Source organism: Oncorhynchus keta, chromosome 10 (assembly GCF_023373465.1).
Source record: "Oncorhynchus keta strain PuntledgeMale-10-30-2019 chromosome 10, Oket_V2, whole genome shotgun sequence".
Taxonomy (NCBI): Eukaryota; Metazoa; Chordata; class Actinopteri; order Salmoniformes; family Salmonidae; genus Oncorhynchus; species Oncorhynchus keta.
In genome coordinates, this window is record NC_068430.1 from 13,622,222 (window position 1) to 13,639,463 (window position 17,242).

Here is a 17,242-nt window from a genome sequence, read left to right on the forward strand (position 1 = left end):
AACATATTGTATTGTTAGATGGAAACAGGAGTAGACCATATAACCTGGCTCTAAAAAAGAACAATAGGTGTTATCCTAACAAATTAAATCAAATCCAACTGTATTTGTCATATGAGCCGAATACAAAATGTGTAGACCTTACCGTGAAATGCTTACCAACAGTGCAGTTCAATAAGAGTTAAGACAAATAAAATAAAAAGTAACATAATAACATAACAATAGCGAGGCTATAAACAGGGGGCACTGGTACAGAGTCAGTGTGTGAGGCTGCAGGTTAGTTGAGGTCATTTGTACATGTAGGTAGGGGTGAAGTGACTCTGTATAGATAATAAACAGCGAGTAGCAGCAGTACAAAACAAATTGGGGAGGGGGGGTAAATGTAAATAGTCCGGTGGCCAGTTGATTAATTGTTCAGCAGTCTTATTGTCACGCTCGTCGAAAGGAATGGACCAAGGCACAGCGTGGTGAGCGGACATTTTAGTTTATTTATAATGTCGCCAACAAAACAAACGACGTAAAGCTACGTAGTGCTCGCAGGCCACTACACATAGACAACTACCCACAATCACAGGTGGGAAAAAGGGCTGCCTAAGTATGATCCCCAATCAGGGACAACGATAGACAGCTGCCTCTGATTGGGAACCACACTCGGCCAGAACTAAAGAAATAAAGAACATAGAATCCCCACCCAAATCACACCCTGACCAAACAAATAGAGACATAAACAAGCTCTCTAAGGTCAGGGCATGATACTTATAGCTTGGGGGTAGAAGCTGTTATGGAGCCTTTTGGCCCTAACAGCTTATAAACTTGAATTCAGTATAAGACCGTAATTGTCAAATGTGGTATCAATATTCATAAGGCCTGTATGATATTAAATTATTTGTTTTCTTTTAAACAAATCTACGGGGATGAATATTGAACAAAGTGAAAGATGTATCCATTAAATGTTAATCAATCATCTAGGTCTGTTCATGATTTAGTGCAGTTAGTTGCTGCATGTTATTAGTGCTCCAACAAATAGGGTTACCAATATGCCACGCTACACTGAGGCCTCCAGAGACCACAGGATGGAGTCAAACAAGGTCAACACCAGATATACTTCCTGTTTGGGGCCCGCTATTTTTGCAACAAGGACATTATCGTAGGATCGAGCCGATTTACTTGATGAATAAATTCTGTCGTTGTCAATGTAGGGAACAGAAGTAGGCTACTGTACTATACAAAAGTGTACTTGCTTTAGTCTAGACATATAGTGTTTAGGTACCACACTAGGCTCAATAGGATATATAGTATATCTATGCTGGAGGATTTTTCAACTCACCTGTACTCGGCTCAATAGAAAACTGAACTGAGAAGAAAATATGTGGAGCCTGAGTCTGGTATTAGCAGAAAGGATAGACTGGAGAGTTGGAACATGAACACGAGGAAGACACTGAACGTTGACTACTTGGCTATGGGAAAGGAGAGGCACACCACGTCCATAGTACTGTACTGAACAATATGATGGTATTTTTGTTGTTGTTGCAGAGGTTGGTTATGTACATGCATACTTAAGATTGGAAGTAAATGCTGATTGACTCAAACAGTACACTGGCTTAATAATGCTGACTGATTTAAAGCAAATAATTTTTTGAAAGCAGTATTGTCAGATCAACTCTGTCATACACTGTTTGCCTACTGGTGAATTGATCAACTGATCTCTTCTATTTCCATGTTAGATATATGTGAATACTAAATGATTGACGTGCTTTTTTCACCATTGATTTCATGCTTGAAAACATTGTTCATAATTGATAGGATGTGTCTTGAAACAGACACTAAATAACGTATTGTTCTAAATAAAATGGGCTCAAAACATTAACAGAGGTAGATGCTTGCAAACGGGCGAACTCAACGTGATAATAGCCACTTCCTTTTCAATCATTACCATACTGAAGTGGCAGGCGAACAAAGTGTTTCTAATTGTAAAGCGGGAAAAACTGTTTACATTAATTAGGCAGAAGATCATTGTAAATTCCTGGCAAATGGAGAGAGAGAGAGAGAGAAAATCAACAGGATGTGTTACAGATAGTCTCAACGGATGGAGCACACAGACAGGATCAATCTTTTACTGCGTTAGCTCTACCCCTCTCTCTGGACATTTCTCAGAATTGAAAAGTTGAGCACAGGATCTAGCTGATGCTGCGACAGTGTAAGTCTGGTTCGATGCCATAGTAGTTATGGTATTTTTACATGCACGTCTTTGTTTTTTTACATGGCAGACTCCCATTGCTTCGGTGCCAATATTCCCCTCCCCCTCCCCTGTCAGTGGCGAGCATCGCCATGCTCCCTCCACTACATCAACTGCTTTTTGGTTCATTGAGATTCAGCCTGGCACACAGACAATGCCCATTTCTTGGCACAGGATATTGAAGGGAGAAGCGTACAAGATTCTACCCCAGTCTCTTCCCTCTCGGTCGTGCCCAGTGTTTTACCGATCCCCGTGGACCTTTGCCAACTCATGTTATATATTTTTTGTATTGTGCTCGTGGCAAAATACTAATCGCGAGTGATTCGTAATCCAGCTAATCCACAGTATGGAACATTAGAACCAAGTTTGTTATTGCGACGTTGTTTCACTCTGTCCGGGCATCTTTCTATAAGGCGAAACACAGAAACAGCATTTTCTGATGATGTCTTTGTCAGAAAAAGTGTACAGGAGAGGTGACAGGAAGACAGCTCCTCTCTCTTACTTACCACGGCAGCCATTTTCTTTTGTCCAATGAAGTCAGTGAGTGAGAAGCCTGGGATTTGAACAGTTGATAATAAGGATCCAGCTTTTTGCTGATTTAAACTTTTTAATGTTTGTAAGTATTATCTCTTCTCCAAGTTTAAATGTGCCTGTTTTTGTCTAGGTTATATATTATGTGCACAAATATGACTCACTGTCTTGTATGATGTTGACATCTACCAAGCCTGCAGATCTGTATTTATACAATTAGGACATACGGTCATACGGTCATACAGGTAAAACACTTCCAAATATAAATATACTCAATCATATTATGGATTCTCACCGTCAATCCCATCACCTGTTGTCATGTATCCAGTCTTCAGGCTTGACAAAAACCTCTCCCAGAACTATGAGGCCCATCATCCTCATGAAGCACTGTTCAGTGGGAAGTTACTGCCTACCAGCACTTCAACCAGAAGGATGGGTTTCATATAGACAAATGGTATGCAAAAGGTTGTGTAGCTTCTTCGTACTAAACTTGCTATCAAAACTATACAAATGATTACTGCAACCTTATCTTTGACCAAGTGTTACCAATGTACCAATGTGCTACACTTGTTTTCTTAAGATATTTTACCATTTTGAAATTGACCACTATCTTATTTCCTTTGTTAAACTTCCGGTCTGCGGGCTGTGTTGTTAATTATTCATAAACAACCAGAAAATCATCAACAAAGAAATGTGGAGTTGCTCCAACAAAATCCAACTGAAAACACATTTCAAAACGCATTTCTTATTTGACCTTATTAAGACATCTAAATAATTGTATTCTCACAGCCTGGAAATTGAATTATTTTTCTCTAACTTGAAGAACGAAATACCTCAAACTAAGGTAAACTTCATAACACATTCATCAAGTTAGGATGCACAAGTTATGGACTCACAAGTTAGGATGCACAAGTTATGGACTCCCAAGTTAGGATGCACAAGTTATGGACTCACAAGTTAGGATGCACAAGTTATGGACTCCCAAGTTAGGATGCACAAGTTATGGACTCACAAGTTAGGATGCACAAGTTATGGACTCACAAGTTAGGATGCACAAGTTATGGACTCCCAAGTTAGGATGCACAAGTTATGGACTCACAAGTTAGGATGCACAAGTTATGGACTCCCAAGTTAGGATGCACAAGTTATGGACTCCCAAGTTAGGATGCACAAGTTATGGACTCACAAGTTAGGATGCACAAGTTATGGACTCACAAGTTAGGATGCACAAGTTATGGACTCCCAAGTTAGGATGCACAAGTTATGGACTCACAAGTTAGGATGCACAAGTTATGGACTCCCAAGTTAGGATGCACAAGTTATGGACTCCCAAGTTAGGATGCACAAGTTATGGACTCACAAGTTAGGATGCACAAGTTATGGACTCACAAGTTAGGATGCACAAGTTATGGACTCACAAGTTAGGATGCACAAGTTATGGACTCACAAGTTAGGATGCACAAGTTATGGACTCACAAGTTAGGATGCACAAGTTATGGACTCACAAGTTAGGATGCACAAGTTATGGACTCACAAGTTAGGATGCACAAGTTATGGACTCACAAGTTAGGATGCACAAGTTATGGACTCACAAGTTAGGATGCACAAGTTATGGACTCACAAGTTAGGATGCACAAGTTATGGACTCACAAGTTAGGATGCACAAGTTATGGACTCACAAGTTAGGATTCAACCCTAAGCCTTTAATCACGTATTTTTGTCAATAGAAATCAGTCCCCCTCGGTCTGTTCCGTCTATGTACACTGACCAGTCAGAAGAGGCTCTTATTTGGCGTCTAATTAATTCAACATCTCAATTAAGACCTCCACTCCATCCCTGCCCCACTGCCTTCTCTTTCTCCCCCACAGAGCAGTCCCTGGCACTCCTACACACTGCCTCCCAGCCTGCCAAAACATTTCAATCACTGTCTGCCTTAATTAGGCCAAATAGGAATTCAGAATGTTAATGAACTGCCCTGGTGCCTTTCAGAGGCTATGGTTCACATGCTAATTTATGCAAAGCGGTGGGGCCTCTTCATGGTTTGACCATCATCTACCGTAACACTGCCTGAGCTGGCCCAACCCACCCAGCCGAAGCAAGGCCCTTGGGGGCGTGGGCTGCACTGCCCAGCTGGTACTTCAAACCCTAGTTGGCACAGCTAACACTGAGCTCTTTTTCAAAGAGCTGGAAATGGCTTCCACACTGAGAAAAACAACCACATAGTTTTAGGGGGGACATTTGAGACTCTCTTGTTATGGTAGAAATTATAGAAACATCTTTATAGTTCACTATCAAATACCATGTCAGCATAAAAACAATGGGATTTGATCCGTTTTCATTCACCTTCATCTCTTCGAAATGATGGCCGCTGCAAAGTTGTAAATGTCATTGATCTTATCCACTCAGATGGGCATAATAGTGTCACCTTTTACAAGTAAATCAGTCAGACCCAGCTGAGATCCAATCCAATGAATTGAAAGAAGCAGTGTGAGAGTTTCACAGGTTTCTGCCCCACAAATGTTGTCACTTAAGAGTGCCAAGCAACTCCCTAAAATGGCCAAAGCGCTACTATTTTGTTTTCATCCTGTTCCCTTCCTTCTTTGCATTGCTTGCAGGCTATCCACACAGTTCTGTACACAATATCCACACAGCTCTTTTCACGCTATCCACACAACTCTGTTCAGGCTATCAGCAGAGCTCTGTTCATGCTATCCACACAGTTCTGTACACAATATCCACACAGCTCTTTTCACGCTATCCACACAACTCTGTTCAGGCTATCAGCAGAGCTCTGTTCATGCTATCCACACAGCTCTGTACACGCTATCCACACAGCTCTGTACACGCTATCCACACAGCTCTGTTCACTCTATCCACACTGCTCTGTTCAGGCTATCCACACAGCTCTGTACACGCTATCCACACAGCTCTGTACACGCTATCCACACAGCTCTGTTCACTCTATCCACACTGCTCTGTTCAGGCTATCCACACAGCTCTGTTCAGGCTATCCACACAACTCTGTTCAGGCTATCCACACAGCTCTGTTCACGCTATCCACACTGCTCTGTTCAGGCTATCCACACTGCTCTGTTCAGGCCACACAGCTCTGTTCAGGCTATCCACACAGCTCTGTTCACGCTATCCACACTGCTCTGTTCAGGCTATCCACACAGCTCTGTTCAGGCTATCCACACAGCTTTGTTCACACTAGAGGGAGGCAACTGGGGGATAAAATTCAGCTTTTTAATTCTGCCTGTTAAACAGCAAGCTACCGTAAGGTTGCAGGGCTGGAAAGAGCCAAGTTTCTAAAGAAAATGGGCACTAATTCCTGGCACAGCTCTCCTTTATTACATGCCAACTTCTCTGAATGCCAGTGAGTTACGTTTTAGACTCGCACAAATTAACACACTTTCCGTAGCGACTGCATTCTTTTGTTATTATTTTGTTCATCTTTTGACCTAAGCTACCTTTAGCGATTCCGTAGCAATCAGATCACATGCCTGCTGTTCTCTATAACTGTCACAGTGACACAGACACACACCTGTCATTGCCTTAATATGAACTGATGAATCCTCGGGTTCAGCTCCACAGCTCACACAAAGCAAAGCAGTTGAACCAGGCCCATGTTTAAACATCAGAGCCAAAACCAAAGAGAAAATTGCTCCTTGGAGGTAATTCCCTATAAAACTGTTACCAGACTAACTCTTCAGTCCGTAGTGGGGGATGTCATTTGAATAATCTGGACTTGTGCCGAGTTTCTGTTTGTGCCTGATTATTCAAGTTAGTTAAATCTACTGTCCTGTGGTGTGTCTGAATGTGTGTGTGTCTATGTGTGACCATTTGTTTGAATGCAAATATGCAAAGGTGTGTGTATGTGTTTATTATGTACAGTAATGATCAACCACTAAACATACAAATGCTCTCTCTGTCTCTCTCTCTCTCTCTCTCTCTCTCTCTCTCTCTCTCTCTCTCTCTCTCTCTCTCTCTCTCTCTCTCTCTCTCTCTCTCTTCTCTTTCTCTTTCTTTTTCTCTTTCTCTCCCATATTCCCAGTAGAAGTCCTGACCTCTCCGGGTTGATGATAAATTGAGCACCTGTCCTTGAGACTGAGGTAGTAGATTGAATAGTTGTGGGGTATATGTCCTCCCTCTGACATAACTATACAATCTACTGTCTTTCCTAAGGAGACAGACCAATCGTCAATAGCCCTGAAGCCAGACCATTTTCCCCTGGCTGTCCCATTCATCTCCCCAGCCTGGACACCTGCCTGCAGCCTGTCTGTGTTATGTGGGGTAGTTAACAATTAGCATATCACATCCATTCACTGAATGTTCCAGGACAACACGAGGATGTGCAACATTTCCTCTGTCAGACCAGCCAATTCTTAATTAGGTTTACAGCGATTGGGGCCAATTGTGATATGGCCCTATTGTGTTTGAGTGAAAGTGTGCCTTAGGGTGAGTGTGTTTGTGTTGTCGCCTCTCGCTGTATGTGTTTGTATGACTTTCCCCCCTCATCCGTCAGGTGAGTGTGTCCTGGCGAGGTGAGGTAGTAGGTTGTATAGTTTGTGAAGGGATAGAATCCTATTCAGGTGATAACTATACAGTCTATTGCCTTCCTTGAGAGGCACAATGACCGTCCGCAGCAATGAGGAACTCCACAGAAAACTGCTTGTTGAATTCATCAGCATTGTATGCAATCTTACTGTGGAAAAGCAACAGAGGAAGCACTGGTGTGTTTATTACAGTTTGCTAGCGTCACCTAGTGGCCAAGGAGCAGCAGGACTCCAGAGACAATCGACCGGAAGGTTCCCGTAGGCAGGGGTGGAAAGAGAACTGAAATATCCTACTCAAGTAGGAGTACTGTTACTTTAAGCAATGCAAAATAAAGTGCATAAAGAATAAAGTTGGCATTCAATATACTTCATATTCCAGACATAAACATGTCTCATTCTTTCACCCTTTCAATCCATCATTCACCCCTCTGTTACAACTTACTTATCCATGGGACCGGCTAACATTCACTCACTCATCCATTCATACTCTTTCCCTCGCCCACTCACTCCCTCACTCACAAACTATCTTTTCCCTCACTCACCAGGGGTGGAAAGAGTTCTGAAATATATTACTCAAGTAGAAGTACTGTTACTTTAATGAAAATACAACAACAAAAAGTACTCAGAAAATATACTCAATTACAGTAACGAGAGTAGTTGTAATGAGTTACTTTACACCTCTGCTCATATGTTCACGACTCAGAGCAGGAAGTAAAGAATATGAAATTAACTTAATAGAGAATGCATGAGTTTGACATAATCTAAACTACAGTGGGGCAAAAAAGTATTTAGTCAGCCACCAATTGTGCAAGTTCTCCCACTTAAAAAGATGAGAGAGGCCTGTAATTTCATCATAGGTACACTTCAACTATGACAGACAAAATTAGAAAAAAAAATCCAGAAAATCACATTGTAGGATTTTTTATGAATTTATTTGCAAATTATGGAGGAAAATAAGTATTTGGTCACCTACAAACAAGCAAGATTTCTGGCTCTCACAGACCTGGAGCTTCTTTAAGAGGCTCCTCTGTCCTCCACTCGTTACCTGTATTAATGGCACCTGTTTGAACTTGTTATCAGTATAAAAGACACCTGTCCACAACCTTAAACAGTCACACTCCAAACTCCACTATGGCCAAGACCAAAGAGCTGTCAAAGGACACCAGAAACAAAATTGTAGACCTGCACCAGGCTGGGAAGACTGAATCTGCAATAGGTAAGCAGCTTGGTTTGAAGAAATCAACTGTGGGAGCAATTATTAGGAAATGGAAGACATACAAGACCACTGATAATCTCCCTCGATCTGGGGCTCCACGCAAGATCTCACCCTGTGGAATCAAAATGATCACAAGAACGGTGAGCAAAAATCCCAGAACCACACCTAGTGAATGACCTGCAGAGAGCTGGGACCAAAGTAACAAAGCCTACCATCAGTAACACACTACGCCGCCAGGGACTCAAATCCTGCAGTGCCAGACGTGTCCCCCTGCTTAAGCCAGTTCATGTCCAGGCCCGTCTGAAGTTTGCTAGAGAGCATTTGGATGATCCAGAAGAAGATTGGGAGAATATCATATGGTTAGATGAAACAAAAAATATAACTTTTTGGTAAAAACTCAACTCGTCGTGTTTGGAGGACAAAGAATGCTGAGTTGCATCTAAAGAACACCATACCTACTGTGAAGCATGGGGGTGGAAACATCATGCTTTGGGGCTGTTTTTCTGCAAAGGGACCAGGACGACTGATCCGTGTAAAGGAAAGAATGAATGGGGCCATGTATCGTGAGATTTTGAGTGAAAACATTGTGAAGACTTACAGAAAATGTTTGACCTCTGTCATTGCCAACAAAGGGTATTGAGATAAACTTTTGTTATTGACCAAATACTTATTTTCCACCATAATTTGCAAATAAATTCATTAAAAATCCTACAATGTGATTTTCTGTTTTTTTTCTCATTTTGTTGGTCATAGTTGAAGTGTACCTATGATGAAAATTACAGGCCTCTCATCTTTTTAGTGGGAGAATTTACACAATTGGTGGCTGACTAAATACGTTTTTGCCCCACTGTATAAGGGTTGGTTCTCCAGACCTAAATCAAGCCCTGAATATGTTTTTTCAGTCTTGTAGTACTGTTACAAGTCAAGATTGTTCAAGGTTCTATGGAAGAATAGAGGTTAAATAAAGCTATGAACCTGGCCTCTATCTTTTACTCTGAATTTTGAAGGAATTCAAGACCTCAGATTACTCCTATTTTTAGGGCTTCTACTCTTTAGCTTGTACATAAATAATCGTTCACTTGTATATAATGTAATGTGGATTATAATGTTTTGCATAGACATACCACAACCGTGGACGAAACTACATCTACCGCTGCGATGCTACCAGTATAACAATGACTTGAACACTAAAACATGACCTAGTTTACAGTATGTGAACAAAACCGAAAGTATGTAGCTCTAATGGAAAAATACACAATGGTTACAAAGGTCAGTGGAGGTCTGATAGAGTATATCCAGCCATTGTATCACTCTGGTAGGAACACAATGCGTTCATCTATAGCTATATGCCATATTGCAATAATGTAATACATATTCCCTTGCGTACTGCCATCTAGTGTACTTAGACAAGACCAGCGGAACTGTAGAGATGTACTGCCAGTTAATATACATGAATCAATAGACACAATGTAATCATTAGCTGCAACAATTATATATTACAAAAAATGTAATGTATGTATTTTACAAACCATTTTGAAATAAAAACTTAACTTCAGAGAGGATTTCCTCATCTCAGAAAATGTATATTTTGATAAAGAAAGAATTTGATGGAGACCTATTTGTATACTTTCTGTGTCACCTGATGGTACATTACCACCACAAAATACATGACACATAATCTTGTGGGAAAGGTTGTGTTAGAACGTTGTGTATGGTTGTGTTGAAAGTAACCATAATCATAAAAAGGTTCATTAGATAAGTACTCCTTCATTGAGATAATACATCTTACTTCCAATTCTGGGAAAGCACTGTATACATACAGAAGTTAACAATTATAGAAACGACAAACTTTTGGATTGAGGAAATGGCATTCAGACAAAGGAAATGCATCAATGAAATGAAACACCCACTACTCTTTCCATTTTCATCATCAGTTTCATTTGCAACAAACGCAATTTGCTGTGATATGCCAACGCAGTTGAGCAATGCAAAAGTAAAATACTTTGACAGCTCTACCTGATCTACACATGCTTATATTATACTGATAATACAATACATAAAGACAAATATGAGATATAGACCACATTCTAAATTGCTTTGTATCCCTACAATGACTCTTATCAAAGAATTTGAGAATAAAACCCTGGAACTATAACTTCTTACCACACTCTATACATGTCACTAACTGTCCCTCACTCACAATGATGAACTCCCCTCCATCAGTCATTTCTGGCTACCCTAGGGTTACTGCTGGTGTTATTCTCAGTGGTCTGGTTGTCACCTTGGCACACAAACTTCCTCCATATCCTCAGGTACGCTTCCTTGATCTTGTGGATCTTGAAGGCATACACGATCGGGTTGACAGCTGAATTGCCATGGGAGAGGAGGATGCCCACGTAGAAGGCCTGTTGGGGTATGTTTGATGGGTTACCAAAGTAGGCAACACAGTTCATGAAGTGCAGAGGGAGCCAGCAAAAGGCGAAGAGCACCAGGACCAGAGTCAGGGATCGGGCCAGGCTCCTCTCCTTCCTGAAGTAGGTGTGGGACTGGGTACTGCTCCCTGTCCTCCCCTTCAGGTTCTTCCGGATCGTACAGAAGATGTAGCAGTACAGGACAGCCATGATAAGCAACGGAGTGAGGGTGCAGAGGAAGAAATTGAAGTATACGATGTATGACATGGGAATCACAGCCAGGAAACGGCAGATGATGGTGGTTGAGTTCCCTGAGTGAGACAAGGTGTCATGGTTGTACCACCCAAACATGGGTGGGAAGCTCAACATGAAGGCAACAAACCAACATATTGCCACCGCCACCCAAGATCGCCTCTCTGTTACTGTCCTCTTGTACCTGTTGAAGCAGAGAATCTGATCATCTGACATGACAACCTTGATGCACCCACCTATTTCATAATCATGATTACAAAGGGGAGATCCTTTGAGAGAATGTGCTAGGTGATAAATGTAGAGCACTCCGTAATTATTGGGACAGTAAATATTATTTTCTTATTTCGGCTCTATACTCCAAAAGTTGGGATTCAAAATCAGGCAATGACTATCGGTTAAAGTGCAGATTATCAGCTTTAATTTGAAAGTATTTTCATCCATATTTATAGAACGAAGTGACTGAATCAAGCTTGTGACTTTACACATTTGTTGGATGCATTTGCTGTTTGATTTGGTTGTATTTCAGATTATTTTGTGCCCAATAGAAATGAATGGTAAATGCTGTTGTCGTGGAATTTTTTTACACAGGGACACTCAGTCAATCTTAAATTAATCATCCTTTACCAACTCAATGCACCATAGCTCTCCTTGGGCAGTCCCAGAAGTTGTCTTATATACAGCTATACACAGACAAGTTATATTTGCATGATTTAGCATAATTAATTAATCATTACCGTTTTGTTTCATTCATGTGACCGACCAATACTGGTTCCTAACATGTGTCAGACCAATACCTCACGAGGCTTCTTCTCTCGAAGCTGAGACCTTGAAACTGAGATATTGGGTGAACTGCCAAATTGCAGATACTGATAAGGATTCATGAAATTAGAAGCCTACTCCCTAAATTTGTCTTACTCACTGCTTTTAGCACACTCTGCTAACCCGAATGTCTTAGCTGTGTCTGACTCCTGGTTTAGGAAAACCACCAAAAATCCTGAAATCTCCATCGCTAACTATAACATTTTTCGCCAAGATAGAACTGCCAAAGGGGGCGGTGTTTCAATCTACTGTAAAGATAGCCTGCATAGTTCTGTATTACTATCTAAGTCTGTACCCAAACAATTCAAGCTTCTACTTCTAAAAATTCACCTTTCCAGAAACAAGTATCTCACTGTTGCCGCTTGCTATAGACCTCCCTCTGCCCCCAGCTGTGCCCTCGATAACATATGTGAATTGATTGCCCCCATATATCTTCTGAGTTCGTGATACTAGGTGACCTAAACTGGGACATGCTTAACACCCCGGCCATCCTACAATTCAAGCTTGATGCCCTCAATCTCACACAAATTATCAATGAACCTACCAGGTACAGCTCCAAATCTGTAAACACGGGCACCCTCATAGATGTCAACCTAACTAACTCGCCCTCCAAATACACGTCTGCTGTTTTCTATCAAGATCTCAGTGATCACTGCCTCATTGCCTGCGTCCGTAATGGGTCTGCGACCAAACGACCACCCCTCATCACTGTCAAACGCTCCCTAAAACACTTCTGCGAGCAGGCCTTTCTAATCTCTAATCGACCTGGCCGGGGTATCCTGGAATGACATTGACCTCATCCCGTCAGTAGATGATGCCTGGCAAATTCTTTCCTCACCATCTTAAATAATCATGCCCCATTCAGAAAATGTAGAACTAGGAATAGATATAGTCATTGGTTCACTCCAGACCTGTCTGCCCTTGACCAGCACAAAAACATCCTGTGTCGTTCTGCATTAGCATCGAACAGCCCCTGTGGTATGCAACTTTTCAGGGAAGTTAGGAACAAATATACACAGGCAGTTAGGTAAGCCAAGGCTAGCTTTTTCAAACAGAAATTTGCATCCTGTATTACTAACTGGGACACTGTAAAGTCCATGGAGAATAAATCCACTATAGTTGAGAATTTCAATAAGCATTTCTCTATGGCTTGCCATGCTTTCCACCAGGCTACCCCTACCCCGGTCAACTGCCCAGCACCCTCCAAAGTAACCCGCCAAAGCCCCCACCAATTCTCCTTTACACAAATCCAGATAGCTGATGTTCTGAAAGAGCTGCAAAATCTGGACCCCTACAAATCAGCCGGGCTAGACAATCTGGACCCTCTCTTTCCAAAATTGTTGCAACCCCTATTACTAGCATGTTCAACCTCTCTTTCGTATCGTCTGAGATTCCAAAAGATTGGAAAGCTGTCGCGGTCAGTCATCCCCCTCTTCAAAGGGGGAGACACTCTAGAACCAAACTGCTACAGACCTATATCTATCATCCTTTCTAAGGTCTTCGAAAGCCAAGTTAACAATCAGATTACCGACCATTTCGAATCCCACCGTACCTTCTCCGCTATGCCATTTGGTTTCAGAGCTGGTCATGGGTGCACCTCAGCCACACTCAAGGTCCTAAACAACATCATAACCACCATCGATAAGAGACATTACTGTGCAGCCAAGGCTTTCGACTCTGTCAATCACCACATTCTTATTGGCAGACTCGACAGCCTTGGTTTCTCAAATGATTGCCCTGCCTGGTTCAACAACTACTTCTCTGATAGAGTTCAGTGTGTCATATCGGAGGGCCTGTTGTCCGGACCTCTGGCAGTCTCTATGGGGGTGCCACAGGGTTCAATCCTCAGGCCGACTCTCTTCTCTGTATATATCAATGATTTTGCTCTTGCTGCTGGTGATTCTCTGATACACCTCTACACAGACGATACCATTCTGTATACTTCTGGCCCCTCTTTGGACAATGTGTTAACTAACCTCCAGACGAGCTTCTATGCCATACAACTCCCATTCTGTGGCCTCCAACTGCTCTTAAACGCAAGCAAAACGAAATGCATGCTATTCAACCGATCACTGCCCACACCTGCTCGCCCGTCCAGCATCACTACTCTGGACGGCTCTGACTTAGAATACGTGGACAAATACAAATACCTAGGTGTCTGGTTAGACTGTAAACTCTCCTTCCAGACACACCTTAAGCATCTCCAAGCCAAAATTAAATCTAGAATTGGCTTCCTATATCACAACAAAGTATCCTTCACTCGTGCTGCTGCCAAACATACCCTCGTAAAACTGACTATCCTACCGAACCTCGACTTCGGTGATGTCATCTATAAAATAGCCTCCAACACTCTACTCAACAAACTGGATGCAGTCTATCACAGTGCCATCCGTTTTGTCACCAAGCCCCATACACTACCCACCATTGCGACTTGTACTCTCTCTTTGGTTGGCCCTCGCTTCATTCTCGTCGCCAAACCCACTGGCTACAGGTTATCTACAAGTGTCTGCTAGGTAAAGCCCCACCTTATCTCAGCTCACTGGTCACCATAGCAGCACCCACCCGTAGCACGCGCTCCAGCAGTTATATCTCACGTGTCACCCCCAAAGCCAATTCCTCCTTTGGTTGCCTTTCCTTCCAGTTCTCTGCTGCCAATGACTGGAACGAACTGCAAAAATCACTGAAGCTGGAAACACATATCTCCCTCACTAGGTTTAAGAACCAGCTGTCAGAGCAGCTCACAGATCACTGCGAGCCCATCTGTAAATAGCCCATCCAACTACCTCATCCCCATACTGTATTTATTTATTTATCTTGCTCCTTTGCACCCCAGTATCTCTACTTGCACATTCTACTTGCACATCTTCTGCACATCTACCATTCCAGTGTTTTAATTGCTATATTGTAAATACTTCGCCACCATGGACAATTTATTGCCTTAACTCCGTTATCTTACCTCATTTGCACTCACTGTATATAGACTCTTTGTTTACTTTTGTTCTACTGTGTTATTGACTAGGTTTTGTTTATTCCATGTCTAACTGTGTTGTATTTGTCGAATTGCTATGCTTTATCTTGACCAGGTCGCAGTTGGAAATGAGAACTTGTACACAACTAGCCTACCTGGTTAAATGAAGGTGAAATACATCATTTTTTTTATCAGTCACTTGCATGAACACAGAACAGTACATGAATAGAACACAGAACTTAATTATCAGAAAGGCACAAACATTACAATTCCCTTACAATGTATTGTGTCTTTTTGGAGTTACTTTCATTGTAATTAAGAATAGAATATGTTTCTAAACAGTTATATGTTAATGTGAATGCAACCATGATCACAGATCATCCTGAATGAATTGTGAATAATGATGAGCGAGAATGTTACAGAGCATTAATATTAATCGAAATGATGGATTGCCACTTAACCTCTTGTTGTCCCCTTATGCCATAGTTTGTACATCTCAATAGTCATTAGAAACCACATTTTTCAACCAAATCAGCTATGTTTTTTTTAAAGAGAGTAAAATGAGGCCGAATTAACTGTTTCACAGCCAGACAAGGCTCCGCTGATAGCCAGGTGAAGCAGTGATAAGATATTGGGACTCTGTTGGGACAGCTTTACTTTTCGTTGGGACAGCTTTGTTGAGACAGCTTTACGTAGGCCTTAACAGTTTGTGGGCACCGTTTGTCATTGTTAACATGCATTTCATTTGTTGTTTAGTGTTGTGTTCTGTAGTGGCTTTGTGGGCATGCATCCCACTTTTATTAAAAAAATTCCCCACCAAGATGTACATGCTAAAATTGCAACTGTGTGTGAGGTTAGAATACCCTGGGTGTATGATATTTGTGCGTCTAACTTTCTCACTCAACATTATTCACGATTTATTCAGGATTATTGTAATCATGGTAGTGTCCACATTAATGTAGAAGTACTTAGAAACATATTCTATTCTTATTTACAATAAAAGTAACTTGAAAATGACAAAATGCATTATCTATCATGTATTTCTATTGGGCACAAAATAATCTGAAACACAACCAAAACAAACAGCAAATGCATCCAACAAATTTGTACTACTTTTATTACACAAATAAGTGAATGTGTCCCAATACTTTTAGTTCCCTAAAATGGGGACTATGTACAAAAGAGATGTAATTTCTAGACGGTTCATGAAAATACCCTCAAATGAATGCTGACAGTCTGCACTTTGACGTCATTGTTTGATTTCAAACAAAAGAAGAAAAAAATGCTTCAATGTCCCAATAATTACAGACTATTTACAGTATTTAGGTCAGAAGACAGCTCACCTGAGAGGGATGAAGACTCGTAGATATCGGTCCACGGAGATGGCTAGTAGAAACAGTACAGAGGCCAATGTCAACAAAATTTCCACACAGCTTATGAAGAGACAGACATTGAATGAGATCTGCACTCTTCCATCTACCAGTATAGCCGCTGGCACAGCCACAGCACCGACAAGGAAGTCTGCCACAGCCAGAGAAACCAAAAAGCAGAATGTGGGCTGCCGTAGAGAGCTGCTCAACCACACTGCCCAGATCACTAGCACATTGCCCAGACAGCAGGCAACAGCGATCAGCACCTCCAGCACTGTGTAGGCCACCTCTCCTCCAGACATCCTGTCAGCCATTCTGATGAAAGTGTAATATTCTACTGTAATCCACTGAACTATAATCCTGAGGATTTTACAGCAATGTTTCTTGGACCAGACTGTCGAGGATGTACATTTGCTCACTGAAAAAGTTACAACCCCCTGCAACTTCATGCTTATCTTCCGTTTCCTTTTCAACAAATGCAAAAGGATTAAACGATATGCACATTGACAAATATTTAAACAAACCACATTTTAAATTGTTGTGCATCCTAAAATAATCTATTTTTAAATATTCTAATGAAATCATGTAAATATAAACAGATCTAAAATGTAATACTTTTCTGTAATTTTTATTAAAACAAATGGCATCTTTGTGTATCCTTTATTTCTATACATATACAGTTGAATTGGAAGTTTACATACACTTAGGTTGGAGTAATTAAAACTTGGTTTTCAACCACTTTACAAATTTCTTGTTCACAAACTATAGTTTTGGCAAGTTGGTTAGGACATCTACTTTGTGCATGACACAAATAATTTTTCGAACAATTGTTTACAGACAGATTATTTCACTTACAATTCACTGTTTCACAATTCAAGTAGATCAG

The 17,242-nt window shown here is 41.3% G+C and overlaps 1 protein-coding gene across 1 annotated transcript; it reads right to left on the bottom strand.

Moving 5' to 3' along the window:
- Positions 1-9,342: 9,342 nt before the first annotated feature.
- On the bottom strand, positions 9,343-16,729 carry LOC118389441 (adenosine receptor A1-like). Its single transcript, XM_035779342.2, has 2 exons — positions 16,330-16,729; positions 9,343-11,383 (listed from the first exon to the last, which is right to left on the bottom strand). The coding sequence occupies exons 1-2, from the start codon at positions 16,668-16,670 to the stop codon at positions 10,756-10,758; spliced, it is 969 nt and encodes a 322-aa protein (XP_035635235.1). The 5' UTR covers positions 16,671-16,729; the 3' UTR covers positions 9,343-10,755.
- Positions 16,730-17,242: the final 513 nt, after the last annotated feature.

Bases quoted from the DNA above. Each gene is read 5' to 3' on its own strand.
- LOC118389441 (XM_035779342.2), bottom strand. From the start codon at position 16,670: ATGGCTGACAGGATGTCTGGAGGAGAGGTGGCCTACACAGTGCTGGAG. The intron at 11,384-16,329 runs GTGAGCTGTCTT...CTGCTTCAACAG, and splicing joins CGAGTCTTCATCCCTCTCAG to GTACAAGAGGACAGTAACAG.